The sequence below is a fragment of the Hyperolius riggenbachi genome, chromosome 5 (genome assembly GCF_040937935.1).
Source record: "Hyperolius riggenbachi isolate aHypRig1 chromosome 5, aHypRig1.pri, whole genome shotgun sequence".
Classification (NCBI taxonomy): Eukaryota; Metazoa; Chordata; class Amphibia; order Anura; family Hyperoliidae; genus Hyperolius; species Hyperolius riggenbachi.
In genome coordinates this window covers 113,979,727-113,995,822 of record NC_090650.1, presented here as the reverse complement: position 1 = coordinate 113,995,822, position 16,096 = coordinate 113,979,727, and the positions used below count along the sequence as shown (strand labels likewise).

Sequence of the window (16,096 nt, the reverse complement as noted above, 5' to 3'; positions counted from 1 at the left end):
TAATGTAAGAACCCCCCAGTCCTCAGGCATAAATGAAACCATGAGTTTTGTTTACATTCTAACATCCTAACAATACAACTCAATGCATACAAGTGTGAACATGTATACAATGCAGCTATGATAGCGAAACCTAAATATATACAGTATATCATTAAGTATAAACCAATCAAAGTATATACTGAGCCCCCCTCTATTTTTAAGTATATACTAGCCACCCCTCACCCCATTTTTAACTGAAGTAATAATTTGACATTGCTGAGTGCATTAAAAACTCTGGGGGCAAAGTCAGGCATGTGACTAGTTTCAAGTCTAGTCCTGGCCTCTATAACTCATCACTCTTTAAAGAAGATGCTCAAGCAGTTGAACCCTTTAAGTAGAGGTTGTAAGCACTTATGAATTATATAAACCAAGATGACTGGGAAGTACCGTATATACTCGAGTATAAGCCAACCCAAGTACAAGTCGAACAACTCCCCCCCCCCCCCCCCCAACTGGAAAAATGATTGACTCGTGTATAAGCCAGGGGTAGGAAATGCAGATACTGGACCTGAACTCTTGCACTGGACAGAATGAAAACATAGAGAAATGCACCACACCCTGTATGTATTTAGAGAGGTTAGCATGTCTAATTCCCCCTCATCTGTGTCTCTATCCTATGTCACCTGACTGCCATGGCAGATAAGCCCATGGAAGCATAGGGTGTTAACAATATATCTGCTTCCACAAAAGCTGGAAGTAGAAACAGTGCAGATTTATATCGGGATTTGTATTAGCTGTAACAAACAAATGTTTTTCTTTGTAGGTTATTATGCTGTTGCGTATCTTTTAGAGCAAAGAGGAAGTTCTGAGTTCAGGTCTGGTTTAAATTCATATACAGATTTGCGGGCTGTGTGCCACCATCTCGCCCGAGTAGAACAGCATGTATACAGTAGTTGCTATGGTAAGAAGCTTGTGGTGTGTAGTGTGGTGAGGCCTGGCTGCATTGCTCTCACCTGCTGGCTGCTGCCTGAGCCTTGGTTGGCATAAACAGTGCTTTTCCCTGTGCTTCTACTAGTCTCATTGCTATGCCGCCCTCTAGTGGCGTGTATGCGCCACTGCAGGAGTCATAGCAATGCGACTAGGAAGAACAGTAAGGGCCTGTTTCCACTAAGAGCGGTGCGATGCGGCTAAATAGCCGCATCGCACCGCGTGTATGCTGAAACACGGCAATGGAAGAGTTTCCACTGCGTAGCGGTACGGAGAGATCTGAGAATCTGCAGCATGCTGCAGATTCTCGCAGGGCCGCATCTGCCCGCAGCCGCATCCTTTTTCTTCAATTCACTTCCACATCGGGAGATGCGGAAGTGATGCCGGCGGCGACGGAAGTGATGCGATGCGGCTAGGTAGCCGCATTCGCATCACTTTAGTAGTAGAAAGCGGCCCTTACAGAGGACTCCTTGCCACGTGCTGAGTGTCCGGAGCTCGGAGCCACTAACAGCAGGGGAGAGCAGCGTGAGAGGGCAGAGGAAGAACGGAGACTGCGGGAGAAGCACAGTACATGCAGATCGAGGCCCGGGCAGCAGTCAGCAGGTGAGTGCAATGCGGTCAAGCCTCACCACGCAACACGCCGTGAGCTGCTCGCCATAGCAACTACTGTATACATGCTGTTCTACACTGGCGGGATGGCGGCACACAGCCCGTTCAAAAAAGCTCTGTTCTTCCTATGGCGGGTGGGGGTGCTCTTGGGGGCTTGCAATGTAGGTTAATTTTGGTTTCCCTTCAGTCTAGGACAGTTATTCAAATACATATAAATATATATATACACCAACAATCTTCACTCAGTGACGTGCAAAACAATTTGTAGCTTTTATTTAAAGTGCTATGGGTTTTTTTTAAGGGAGGTGTTGGTTGATTTTATGTCTCTTTTTATTAATATGAAATTAGCATAACAATCTATGCAAAACAAAAAGTTTCCCTTCTTAAAACAGGAGGTATTTACAAATATTCAGATTAAAGTGAGCATATGATGTCTCCCACAATGCATCACTGCTGAATATGCAAATCATCCTTTGTTGTCCCTGTAAGCTAAACACACCTTCAGAACCGTTGAGATGCAATGATGTGTCAGCTTGTTAATATTACAGAGCTACAATAATCCAACGTGCATACAGTCTGTTTCAGAACGCTTGATCCTCATCAGTGCATGGCATGGATTAATCTGGCTCTATGGGGTAGGACTTGAAGCACCCAGAGTTTCAGATTGCCCAGCAAGCTCGTGGTAAACCAGAACTCCGAGGAGTGTGTAAGGGGCTACAAAGGACCAAAAAGCCCTCTTACTAAAATGTTATACAAAACAAAAAGTTTGCCTATTTGATTTGTTTTGCATAACATTCTATTAAGATGACTTTTTGGTCACACCTAGGAGTTCTGGTTCCCCATGAACTTGCTGAGTAACCATAAAAATCTACAAACTGTTCATTTCTGTCTAAGTAGGCAAACTTACAGTTTTAACAGGGGATCAAATCATTATTTCCCCCACTGTAATTGAACATCATAAGAAATAAGCCAAATCCTCAGAAAAAAAGATGCTGCACCTCTACACTCTGGTTCATCCTTGGGAACAATATCTGCTGGAGAAAACATGTAAAGTATCTACAGTAAAAGGAGTCCTATATTGACATAACCTAAACGACGGCTCAGCAAGGAAGAAGCAACTGCTTCAAGGCTGACATAAAAAGCCACACTGCACTTTACAAGGACGAAGATCTTATTTTTTGGAGACATGTCCCCTGGTCTGATAAATCCAATGTCTAACTCTTTGGCAATAATGATAATTGTTACGTAGGAAAAAGTCTGATGTTTGCAAGACAAAGAGCATCATCCCTACCATCAAGCATAGGGGTGGCAGTTTGTGTGGGTGCTTTGCTTCGAAAAAGGACTGGTGTACTTCACAAAATGGACAGGCATCATGAGGATGGAAAATAATTATGTGGATATACTGTAGAAACATCTCAAGAGCTCAGTAAGGAATCTGAAGCTCAGTCACAAATGGGTCTTCCAAATGGAGAATGACCTGAAGCATACCTCCAAGGTTGAAGCAAAACTGCTTAGACGAAGGCATTGGAGTAGCACACTATATGACAAAACCTTCACCTCAACCTGACTGGAAATTTGTGGGCAGGAGTCCTGAAAACCTGTCCCAGTTACAGCAGTTGTGTCTGGAGGAATGGGCCAAACGACCAACAAATTATTGAAAGAAGCTTGTGGAAGCTGTTTGGCTCAAGTTAAAGAATTTAAAGTAAATCCTATCAAATATTCTCAAAGCATATGTAAACGTGTGACCAATTAGAATTATGATATAGCCAATGAAAAGAGGGAAAAAAATCTGTCTATAAACATTGCTGAAAAAAATACTTTTGCCTTCCAGAAATAGTTGTCTAGAAGGACTCATGAACTGACCCCAAAAATCTTAAACTAAACATGAGAATATGTCTATTATAAGGTCATGACACTTCCAGGTATACTGGTTTTACTGGGTTCCCCTCCATTGTACTGCTCTGCCCCCTGTCCATAGTTCCAAATTAAGCCAGTCAAATGGAAGACAAAGGAGCGGCACATGCTCTGTTCAATTTTGCGGTCCTTGTATGTTCGCATTACCACCTGGCTGTTTACAGCAGCCACAGACAGGAGCGCTCTGGGCATGAGCACATACATACAGGGAGTGAGGAGTGTGACAAAGTATGGGCCGCTCCTTTGGCTTCCATTCAGCTGGCTTCAGTTAGAGCCACAAATGGAGAGCAGAGTGGTGCAATGGAAGGGGCTCTGTAAGTATAAGGTCACCATAATAGACACGTTCTCGTGTTTAGTTTAGGATTTTTTAGGTTAGTTTGTTTGTATTAAAACTGCAGACGGCTTATAAAAAATGAACCTCAGGTGTATGAAAATTCCTGACTTCAACTGTAAGTTTGTAGGATTATTCATTATCCTTGTATGTACATTAAATCAACCAAGCACAGTTTTGATACTTTAAAGCTGTCCATTCTAGCAATCGAAAGCAGAGGATTTCACGCCTGTCCTCAGGTTTCACCAAGAGTGCATATGTTGCGATAATCTTCTACAGGAATGTCAAGTTCCTACAGGATCCCCATATGGCTGCAGATAGTTGGGATGGGAGATGAATTTCTGTTGCTCCTATTAGTGGCAGATGGAAGAAAGGTAACCGGATTTTCCTGTGTTCCAATGAAGAGATGCACACAACTTGCACTCTTGGTGACATTTAAGGACAGGTCTGAGAAACCGTGGTCTAAACTTTCAACATCTTATCAGCCGGTGATTTCAAGGTGTTACCAAAGGTTGAATGAATTGTGAAAGAGTAGAAGATTTCTGTCTCTCTTACCAGCAGAAACGAGGACAACTGCCGTGAACAAACTCATTTCTTCCTCACTGAGCTGCAGAGCTTTAAGCTTCTCACTGAATTCAAACACAGAGCTCAGCAGCCCTCCAGCTCCCATGGAACGCAGCTCATCCACACTGTACTTCTTCCCACTAAGAAAGGTGACAGTACGCTCCTTTGCATCAAACAGAGACGCAAACCGTACCATCAATACCTGGCAAAAGAAAAGGCGAGATGGTGTCATTGGTTGTTTTCAAATAAGAGTAACAAGAAGAGACTTCTGATTACTGTTACAGGAAAATAGCAGCATTAACTTTAATTTTTTGCCCTATTATGTTGTCAGATATACATACGACTAAATCCACCATTAAATTAATCAAAGTAAAGCCTGCATAGAGGGGGTTTATGCATCTGAAATAAGAATTAATCTGAGTTTATCATGTGTTCGGTGCTATAAAGAAAATAGTCAGCAGTTAAGATTTCCAAGAGCATCTTACAGTATATAATACAGTATATAACACAAAACAAATATTCACAAGTGGGCAAGTTCATCCTGTTGGGTAAAGACTACTAACAGGAAAGATATAAAAATACCTTTTAATCCAGTTTCACATTAATTAAAGGGAACCTGAAGTGAGAAGGATATGGAGGAGGCCATATTTATTTCCTTTTAATCAATACCAGTTGCCCAGCATGATGCTGATCTTACTGGCTTCAGTAGTGTCTGAATCACACACCCAAAAAAGCATGCAGCTAATCTTGGCAGATTTTTGTCAGAAACATCTCATCTGCATGCTAGTTCAGGATCTATGGCTAAAAGTATTAGCGGCAGCAGATCAGCAGGACAGCCAGGCAATGTATTTTGTTTAAAATTAAATAAATATAGCAGCCTTCATATCATTCTCACTTCAGGTTCCCTTTAAAGAATAAGTAAATGTATTAAACACCTGATTCTGACATTAAAGAGATATAAAACTTAAAATGTCATCTATACTCTAAAAGATTAAACACAGTATTATTTCAGCTTCCTTACTCAGCAGTTTAGCTAGAAATGTTATTTTATGGGCCACCAGCCCTGGATACTTAGGTGTAGACATGTGGGAGGGTTCTGTAAGCAATGTTTTTACGTTTTCCTCACCTGGCCTGTAAGGTTTTAGACAATGTTACATTAATATACCGAGTAGGTCTCTAGTGCTCATGGTGGACAGCTTACAAGGCCTCACTGAAGCACATGTCAGGCAAATAAAGCGTGCAGATTAAAAAATTACTGTTTTCACCAAGTTGATGAACACTGCATCGTCATATGGAATTCAATGGGAAATATCGTCATCTATTTTAGGAAGAAGAGCCTCTCATCCAACAGGATTGAAGGCATGAATCATTTTTCATATTCTAGCGCATTTGGTAGGACTATAACCCCTAACATTTCTTTAGTGTGGATGTTAGAAGGTGCATATGAACATGAACCTCTGTTACTCACATTCCATCACTAATGTATGAGCTATGTACAAGCAGGTCTGATGGAAAAGCTCAGACTTCCCATCCAGATCTTGCTAGTCGCTGAGGTTCTAAACCGGACACTAGTTAGTTCATCCCATATATAACTGCTTTTTTGTGCAGACAAATGACAATGTAACACCTTTAAGGGCTGGTTCACAGGAGCAACTACGGGTCATTTTCCAGCAGCTGCAGCGCTTTTCGGTTAAGCATTACCCATTCAAGTGATTGGCAGTGCTTGTTCCGTACTTTTACAGTTGTTTGTTTGAACGACACATTCTAATCCCAATTTTTCCCATCATGTCAGGAAAAAACAAAGGCCTTGTTTTGCCATGGTACCAGGAAAAAATATTGTTTTACAAAGCACCCTCTAGTGGTGGGATGTAATGGGATGTCCATTTCTCTGTGCTGTTCTCTGTGTCTCTAAAAGGCACATTAATAGCCTTTGAAATGCAGTATAAGGCTGCATGAACTATAGAAATGCTTCTCTACAAGTAAACAGGTTTATCGTGCTTGACAGCAATTTCAGCTGAATTAGTCTTCTTAGCCTATGCAAATTCAAACTTACCTGACATAAAACTGCTATATTATTCTTAGCAAAGGTTAATTTCTTATGGAACACTAGGTAAGCATGCCTAACAAGTCATATGCCGTCATGGAATCTCACCTCAAATGTTCCAGCCTTCAGTAAGTTGACCTGGTCATACTGTGAAAGGTCTTTAAATCCTGGAATGCGCTTTGCAAATTCCACTACTTCCTTCACTGCAGGGGTAAAACTAATGGAAAATTCTTCCCAAACTTGAGGTCCAGACTTGTTAGGGTCTATGTTGGGAGTCATGCTCATGGGACAAACCTGCAAAGCAAAAGCACCTTGTAAGTATGATGTATGGCACATTCCAACAAGACATTCATTCTCTTTTATAAAATGTGTGCAACAGAAACCATACATATTGCCCTGTTTTAATCGGTTGCACACCTGGACTCAAATATTACACTTGATTATTGGCTGTGAGCATACAGTATTACACAGTTCTTGATTCCAAGGGAAAAAAATTACATACTCCCCAAGGCACAAAAGCTGATGGGAAAAAACAATATGTACCCTCACTTGCTAGTTTTACATGGAAGAATTATCTGAGTTGTATATAAATCAAGAGGATCTTGCAATGTGCCTTAAAGTGTACCCCAGGTGGACTGTAGATGCCAAATGGGACACAGAGGCATACTCTCTGCACCCCCTCCCCCACCCCCCTGGATGTACTTCTGGGGTCGTGGCTATTTTGGATTTCTCTGGCAACCTGAGGAGGATACATGGGGACAAGGAGAGTGGCATAAAAGCGGGGCAGATTCATCTAGGAGGCGAGGTGGTGCAGTTAGTATGTTTTATTATATGTTACCACAGGTTCTCTTTAAAGTGTACCTGAGCTAACGCTCAGTTATAAAGTCACATAATTACCAAGGAAGTGGGAAGCCTCTGGATCCTGGTCCCCTGTTGTTGCTTGCAGACCCTCCAAAGATTACCGATAAGGGCTTGTTGGCAATCTGATCATGGTTGCGCTCTTGTTCAAGCAGGAGCAGAGCTGTACTACACATGCATGAATACGGCTGCGCCTGTGCAGTAACACAGAGTCACTCGTGCATGGGGTCTGTGCTACTGAGCAGGCACAGCAGCACTCTTGCCAGAAGTGGAACACGGTCTCGATCAGCTGGAGGGTTTTGGACAGCAGTGGAGAACCAGAGGACACTGTGGGAAGCCTCATTAGGATCCAGAGGCTTACCCCTCCTTAGATAAGTAAGTGTTTCTGAACCCAAGATTTAGCTCGGGTTCTTTTTAAAGTGGAAATACATTTTAAATGCACAATCTTCAATGTTACTTCATCTGCAAAACTCACGGCTTCTGGCATCCCTTACTCTCAGATCATATCATTAAAAACAAATGCAAGACACAGGATCTCCGATGATGAAGAGATGGAATATTTAGATGAGGTTCCACTTTCTTGTTTTGGTGATACGACCTGCTAGATAGGGATCTGGGGAGCAGTAGCTTTTGGAGAGCAGATTAAGCATAGTTAGGCTCAGGGCTGTGGAGTCAGTACAAAAATCATCCGGCTCATCAGGTTGTGAAACCACCGAAACCAGATACAAAAAATTGTTCCGACTCCTCGACTCTGACTCCAAAGCCCTTGCAGGGCTATGGAGTGGGTACAAAAATTATCTGATTCCAACTCCTACTCCTCAGTTTATGAAACCACCGATTGCGACTCCAGGTACCTAAAAATCCTCCTCGACTCCAACTCCACAGCCCTGGTTAGGCTAATGTTGTCCCTTGCAGAGGGGTACCTTCTCTGTCTATTACCTCTTCTCTCTCCATAGAACAAAGCAAGCTGCTGGGCAGTAGCTGAGCAGTGTGTCCGTAGAGCATTTCTTGCTTATTTTTTAGTATTTTACATGTTACATATTAAGCTATACACAAACTCAGTGAACATATTAGTGATCTGCTGGGTTGGCTGCTATTGCGGTCATTTCCCCCACACTCATCCTCCCTCTTCCCCTACACAACAATGAAGGCTCTACAGCCTCTCAACAATTATTCCCCAGGTTGTTCCTCAAAATATTCATTAACAATCACTTTGTGTGTCTTTACAGGCCTTAGGGACTATGGGGAATACAGCTCAAAGGAGTGAATAAGTTAATTATGGATGATCACTGAATGGTAGAGGCACTGTTGGGCACACATAAGTCATTTCAGGGACTGCAGTGAGGCATATATGTAGAGAGGTGGGAATGCTAGGCCTTCCAAATCACAAATTCAGAATTGGCTACCTGGTTTTACTCTGCTGTCTGTGACCAGTGTGTTCAAGCTTAACAACCTTGGGTTTAACTGAAGTGCACCTGTAAGTAGACACAGCAGGTTGATGGAATTTAAAGGAACTCACAGGTATAAAATGATATCTGTCTATGGGTCGGTTTACACAGCCAGCTGCCGGTAGCTCGTCTCGGCATGCTTCTGTTGGTTAGTCACCGCATCATGGTTTGGGCAACTAGGGGGACACAGAATGCTGCTAGAAGCTACAAGGAGTGTCTCCTAATACTCTATCAAATGTGGAGCTTGTGCAATCAATTGCAATGCCATTGAGGTGAAAGCTTCCATTCATCTCAAAGTGGGACACGGTGGACCCTGGCAGCTGTTCGTATTATCTTGTGCTAATAACAGGGAAGGTAAAATGTTCAACTGATTACCTGATGTAGACACAGCAGATAACCAAAGAAGATAAGATATGATGATTAGTTGAGTTGATTTTTTTCCTTGTCTGTGTTTTCAAATAAGCTCAGGCTTCATGTTCATGCCTTGTGTATGATTCATATATGGAGTGATAATGATTATATGACGAGTCATGTATAAAGAGTATGCAACAGAAATAGAGGCTGTATATGTCTATGAGTACCTAGTACAAAATATTTTTGTAAAGATTTGGTCATGTGGCCCTAAGCGCATTCCCTGGTCAAAAATAGGTTGTGTTTGGGGGGCTGCTACTGCTGCTTTGATTGCATCATGAAGCTGTTCTGACTACAAGAGGTGGGGCATGGACTGAACTATTTGAGAAAGTCTGTAGTCTTAGAAGTCTGTGGTGTTGCAAATGGTAGCTGAAGATGCTCTTCAAGAGAGACTACACGTGTGATTCATTTTACATCAGCTAATGGGGTAGGTTATACACAGGTGAAAACATTTGTGCTTGCTGTTTGGATTTAACCACTTCGGTACCAGCAGCCTCTGCCCCCTTAAGGACCATAGGCTGCTGGTACACTAAAACGCCGTATCCCGATGAATCGCCGCAATAATCCGTTGCTCCCGCCGGTCACGCCGCTCTGTCCCCGCCGCAGGCTGCTCTCTCTGCCGTCTCTATGACAGCAGAGCGCTGTGCGCCGGTCAGGAGCCGCTTTCATTGGCTCCTGACCCTGTCACTCAATGTAAGCCAATGGGATTGGCTTAGAGTAATGACAGGGCCAGGAGCAAATGAAAACGGCTCCTGCCCGGCTCACAGTGCTCTGCCGTCATAGAGGCGGCAGGGCAGCACTTTGCGGCAGGGAAAGAGCGGCAAGAACGGGCGGGGGCGCGCGGTGAATGGGACGTAGAGTTTACGTCCGGTCAGAACCGCAGCGCCACCCGCCCGACGTAGATTTATACTGCGGCGGTCCGGAAAAAGTTAAACAATTACAACACAATAACAATGAAAAACTTTTTACCAGGTGCATTCTCCTTCTTCTATTGCATGGAAATCCATTCATGTGGTCACCCTGAGATACATGAATCATGGGAGTTTTACTGCACTCTTTGTGGAAAAAGCCATTGGAAATGTTTGTGTTCTGTTCATTGGGGTGATAAGCAGCATGGGCATACGGACATCCCATGTTGTTCATGATTCTATGCTGTCCATTTGTAAAGTTCTGCCTTTCGGTAGGATGACAGTTAGAAGAGTAGACAGCATTATTGAAGTGGACATTGTTACTGTTGTTACTGTGTTGGATATTATTCATCTTTTCTCCCCTCTGGTGGCTTGCTTCACCTATACTTTCGGAAGGCTCCTGGTTGTACATGAAGGTCTCTCTGTGAGCTCTAGTTACTGTGCCAATTACATCTTCTTTACTAATATCTGAAGCTGGAGGCAGTGGATGAAGTGAAGAGGACGGAGTGGGATTCTTCGCAGGAAGTGGCTGGGCCTTGCTGTCCATGTTCTCTTTAACAGGATGGGGCACAGGTGGCAACAATGATGGTGAAGCTTGATAATCTGGAAGTGCTTCCTGAGGTCCTGAGCTACCAAACTGTCCATTCATCATAGTCTTCATAGCAGATTGCATTTCCAACAGCATTCTTTGCTTTTCACGCTTGGGGATACGACCAAAACGAACAGCTGCCAAAGAAGAACAAAGCGAGAGATGAGAAAACAGTGATAGGCAACATTACTTCTGCAGCATCACAGTGGCTGCGACCTACATGGGAGGCATGGCATAGACTGCCAGGGTTAAAAAGTGTGCGGAAGACTGCCTGACAGTCCATGTCTGCTGCTATTACTGCCAAAATCAGGTTAGTTTATTTATACCATTATTGTTTTGGTAATTTTTGTGGTTGCACTAACAATAAGCTGAATTCCAGGTTCCCTTTCAATATAAATATAGATCATGACAGAGAATGTCTGCAGGAACATCCAACAAAAAAATTCAAACAGATTAATACATAAAATAATTAGAATAGATCAACAGAATACTGTGTAAAGGCATAAAGATGGATCAACAGATTGGAGATCTGGAAACTGGAAACAAACTTATCACAGGTTCAAAAGCAGAGGACTCAGAGCAATTTAACTCTTAAGTGTCCTACACACACTTAACTAATGTTTTTTTAAAACTTTTACCGTGTTGGATGCCATTCATGCGGATAAACTCACAAAACTGTTGGGCATATATTATGCAGTTGGCCACGTGTGTACAATGTCATTTAAATGACATTGTTTTACTGAATGCGGACTTGTCGTGCAAACTTTCGTTGTTGGTCATTTGCAATATCGGTGTGCGGACAGTGGGGGCAGCTTAGCAGAGAAGGAAGGGGTGGGTACAATTCAAGACTTAGAATTCAGTCTCATTCCATGAACAACTGGACACAGGTTCACAGATGGACAATTAGAAGCAAATAGTTTCAATTTGCACGTTGATTTCATGCAGCTAGAAATTTGCTGAAAAATATTTCATGACTTTGCAAACCAAAATTATTTTTAACTTATTGGCCATTAGGTATTACTATACAAAATCACTTATGAGTTGTGAAAATATCTGTCTATAACTGATAGCTATTTATCTTTGGAACAGATATCTAAGTAAGGTGCTTCACATACCATCTCTAGACATGCCGACAGACAGACACTTCTTGAAGCGACATTGCTGGCATCGATTTCGGTTCATCCTCATGATAGAGCAGCTTTCATTCTTGAGGCACTTTTTGTACTGGATGTTTTGCTGTATGCTCCTTCTGAAAAAACCCTAAACACATAATGATTGTTAATATACTTGTGCACAGAACCATTCATTTGTATGAAGACAAAATTATAGAAAAAAAACTTTAATACTGAGCACAAGGGGGCTAATTTGCTATGGATCTACAAATGAATAGTTCTTAAGCATCAGGGGATACACAAGACATACACCATATTTTTGGGACCATGAGACTCACTTCCCCACCAGTGGGGAGAAAAGGTCATTGCGTCTTATGGACCGAATACAGAGAGTGCCGCTTCTGTGAATTACTCTGCATGGGGAAGCACAGTACAGGGAGTCCCCAACTTTGTGCTGGGTCTTTCAACTTGGTGGGCATTTTTAAGTCATGGACTTCTGAGGGAGCACAGGAGGGAAGGAGGATACAAAGGGAAAGAGGAGGACACAATGGGGGCATAAGGTACAAGGTAAACATAATAATTGGGCGGAGAAGATTCACAAGACGCCTCATGCACCATGGACGCACCAGGTTTAGAATATTTTTTTCTTTTCCCTTGTTTTTGTCCTCTAAACTAGTGTTCCCCAGCCCTGTCCTCAGGGCCCACCAATGGGGCATGTTTTGTAGAAATCCACAGAGGTAGGTAATTAGCTCTGGTGAGACACTAATTACTTCACCTGTGAATGTTTGTGGTTTTCTGCAAAACTTGCACTGTTGGTGGGCTTTGAGGACAGGGTTGGGGAACTCTGCTCTAAACCTAGGTGCATCTTATCGTCAGGGTCTTTTGGTCCAAATACAGTATATATTTTATACATCTCAATAATTTTATTTTTTTAAAGTTCATGGTCATGTTTTGAATGCACATTGTGTGCAATATACTGTATAATAATTTGTAATACACTATGTTTTGGTTGGGCTTTCTATGCTGACTTCCATTGTTAATGTCAGATACTGCTTTGGTAGACTGAATAGCACTATGTGAGTTGTCTAAACTCCTCCAACATCCAATTACTATTGAAAGGCGGTAGTCAGACAGGATGTAGGAGGTGGCATCAGCCGGTCTTTTCCTGTGAAAACTGAGCTGACCCCCAGGAGGGAGCAGAGGGAGGAGGTGTCTAGTGTCAGGTTATGGCTCTCTGCAATTATGGCTCTCTGCACGAAATTTCCACTCTTTTAGCTGACAACTCTATACTTCATGCATAGATTGCATAGATCTCCGAGTCATACGACTAACTTTTCTAAAGGGAATTTCTCTGTAACAGCTGCATCAAATAAACAAACGGTGTCATTAATGGCTACTGACATTTACTAATAATGAAAAATTAGGGAGGAAAATACATTTTACCTATTCAACTGTGTGTCTATGTGGGGAGGACTGTCTGATGGCCCCTTACTGTATTGACCCCACCCTGAGATGAGCCCTTTTGCCCTCAGTAATGCTTTGCAACAGGAAGGTTTTCTTGCTACCCTAAAGACCCGTACACACTCCTGGCTAAGGCGGCCAATAACGACCGCATGAGCAAATAGTCAGGCGTGTGTACAGCGATGTTGCCCTAGGGGATCCGGTCCTGATTCCTGACTGGTGACATAAAATCAAGAGGTGTGTATGCACCTTAATATTGAAAACCATAAAAGTTAGTATTGTTCAGATGTAAGAGTGTCACATTCACTGACCCCTCCCTCCCAACCACCCTGCATGGTTTATTAAAAGGTTAATGCTGGGGGGGGGGGGGATATTTGGTTTTATTATTGAAAAATGCCCTATTAATATTTATGTGAGCTTAGCTTGCAAGGATGTTTTATAAACATTTTTCCTGAAAAAATTAAAAGCAGCATTATCAGATTGACTGGAGGATAAAATCACAGAGTAAATTGGAATTATGAAATATTTTTTTTTCTTTTCTTAATTATGTGATCAGGATTTTTTTTCCTTATCGAGACATTGACGATTACAGCAGAAATTATATATCAGCTCCAAATCCTTGAAAATGAATGATTAACTGACTAAAAAGTGAACCCGATGGTGCAAATTTTACCTTGCATCCTTCACAGGCGTGGACTCCATAATGAAATCCAGATGCAACATCTCCACACACCTTACACAGCAGTATCATCCCGTTAAACTCTACAAGATAACGAAGCACAAAAGTCAGACATAGAATTGGATATCTTACGAAGGCATGCAGAAGCATCTACGAATAAAACAGACATCACCGACAATTGCCTTGCTTTGTTAGGGATTGTTTGTACTGTATGGGATGTGTGTGCTACAATGCACCGCACAAGCCCCATAGGCAATAACTTTTTCTCCTGAGTTTTCTCTTAGGTGATATATAGTTACATAGTTATTTGGGTTGAAAAAAGACAAACGTCCATCGAGTTCAACCACAACTCGACACATATTTTCACACCTTGTCAAAAAAAATGCCTTTTCCACTACCAGAAAACAAGAAAATAACCAGAATCATTTTGGCAGTCATTTTCTACCTACTTTTTGGTATTTTATTTTTTCAAATTGCAGAGTGCAGAAAACTTATTATAACCACTTGAAGACCGGAGGTTTATATCCCCCTAGTGACCAGGCAATTTTTTTTACAATTCAGCATTTCACAACTTTAACGGTTTATTGCTCAGACATACAACTTAGCGCCCAAATTAATTTTACCCCCTTTTCTTCTCACAAATAGGACTTTCTTTTGGTGGTATTTGATTGCTGCTGCGGTTTTATTTTTTTTCTACAAATAAAAAAAGACCTTATTTTATTAAAAATCAACATTTTTTTTTATTAACCCCCCCCCCCCCAAATTGGCCCCAGACTACGTTGCATACACTACATGACACATACATGGCTATGGCAGGGATTAGATTATGAGCCCTTCCATGGGACAGTTAAGTGACAAGGCTGTCCTCTGTATAGCGCTATGGGAGATTGCAGCGCTATATAAATATATTTTCATCTGTAAATGAAAACATCAGCCTGCCAGCTCCGGACTGGCAGGCTTATCACTACAGCCAGCTTTGTTTACTGACGAGAGCTTATGCTCGTGCGAGCTCCCATCTAATCTCGCACCTCGGGAGATCACACCGTATGGAGTGACTGAGGAACGAGAGACCCACTCTTCTCCTGCCATCCTGCGTTAGGCGGTTGGAGAGTGGTTAAACAGAAAATGAAAAAAACTCTCCTGGGAGAAAACTTAGCAGAAAAAATTGTATATTATTCAATTCATTTTTTCTCCTAGTAGACCATTTTTCATCTTCTGTTTAAAATAACGTTTCAGCATTCTACAATTGAAAAAGTACCAAAAAGTAGGTAAAAAAATACTGTCAAAATTATTCTGAGAATTTTCTTGCCATCTAGTGGTTTAAAAAGCATTTTATTAATAAATTGTGAAAATATCACCTAGGAGAAAACTAAGGAAGATAAGTGAATTGCATAGGTTTCACAGAAAGCAATGTCTTATGTCCTCACTAGTGCAGTGCATTGCAGTGATCAATATCAGAAAAAAAGGAGTGAAGCTATCAACCAAATCGGGGCTCTGTTGAAATACGATTTTTGCCCAATCATAAAATGTTATCAAGCGTTTCACATGATGGAGGACGCTGCCTCATCAGAGTTTCATCTAGTGTGTGTTCATATCTTATGGCAGGAAAACTACTGGTTTAGATAAGACGCTGGATTCATTTCAATATTGCCCCTTTTACATATTCTGGTTTATAAACCATCATTTCATTATTTTACAACAGCAAACCAAAAAGTACTATATACAGTAGCAACAAATCACTTACTAGAGGGGACACCTCCATGGCCTTTGGTTAGAATGGCTGCACTTGTGTAGGTTGTCTTTATGCACAGTGTGTCCACCTGCTGGTTCCTCTGAGATTCCTCCAGGCTGGAGAGGAGGCTTCCATTGGAAAGGTCACTTCTGCTGTTTCCATGGCTACTGCTGCCCCCACTGCTTCCCTCTGAAGCAGAACTGCTGGGGGATGATGGCAGAGAGGATGATGATGGGAAACTGCTATTGGAACTCTCACTGTGGCAGGAGGAAGGACTGGAGGCTGAGCTGGAGGAGCTGATGTATGCAATGACACCACCTAAACCAAACAGCACACACAATTGATGCATTAACAGAGTATGCAATCAAAACTGGTATGTTGTTCAAATAAATAAATAAAAATGATTGGCTCCTGACCACGTCTGAATAAAAGGAATCTCACTTCTTCTCAGTGACACCCATATCCAGGAC

The 16,096-nt window shown here is 42.0% G+C and overlaps 1 protein-coding gene across 2 annotated transcripts in view; it reads right to left on the bottom strand.

Annotated features, from left to right (window-relative positions):
* Positions 1-16,096, bottom strand: part of NR1D2 (nuclear receptor subfamily 1 group D member 2) — a 28,409-nt gene that overhangs the window by 3,820 nt on the left and 8,493 nt on the right. Inside the window, exons 2-7 of one of the 2 annotated variants that reach the window (XM_068236147.1) lie at positions 15,639-15,944; positions 13,889-13,977; positions 11,758-11,902; positions 10,115-10,779; positions 6,537-6,722; positions 4,376-4,586 (exon numbers count right to left, since the gene is read on the bottom strand). In XM_068236147.1, coding sequence (XP_068092248.1) covers positions 4,376-4,586; positions 6,537-6,722; positions 10,115-10,779; positions 11,758-11,902; positions 13,889-13,977; positions 15,639-15,944 — 1,602 coding nt within the window. Of the gene's footprint in view, positions 1-4,375; positions 4,587-6,536; positions 6,723-10,114; positions 10,780-11,757; positions 11,903-13,888; positions 13,978-14,922; positions 14,990-15,638; positions 15,945-16,096 lie in introns of those variants that run through there. The other variant, XM_068236148.1, reaches the window with a different exon arrangement.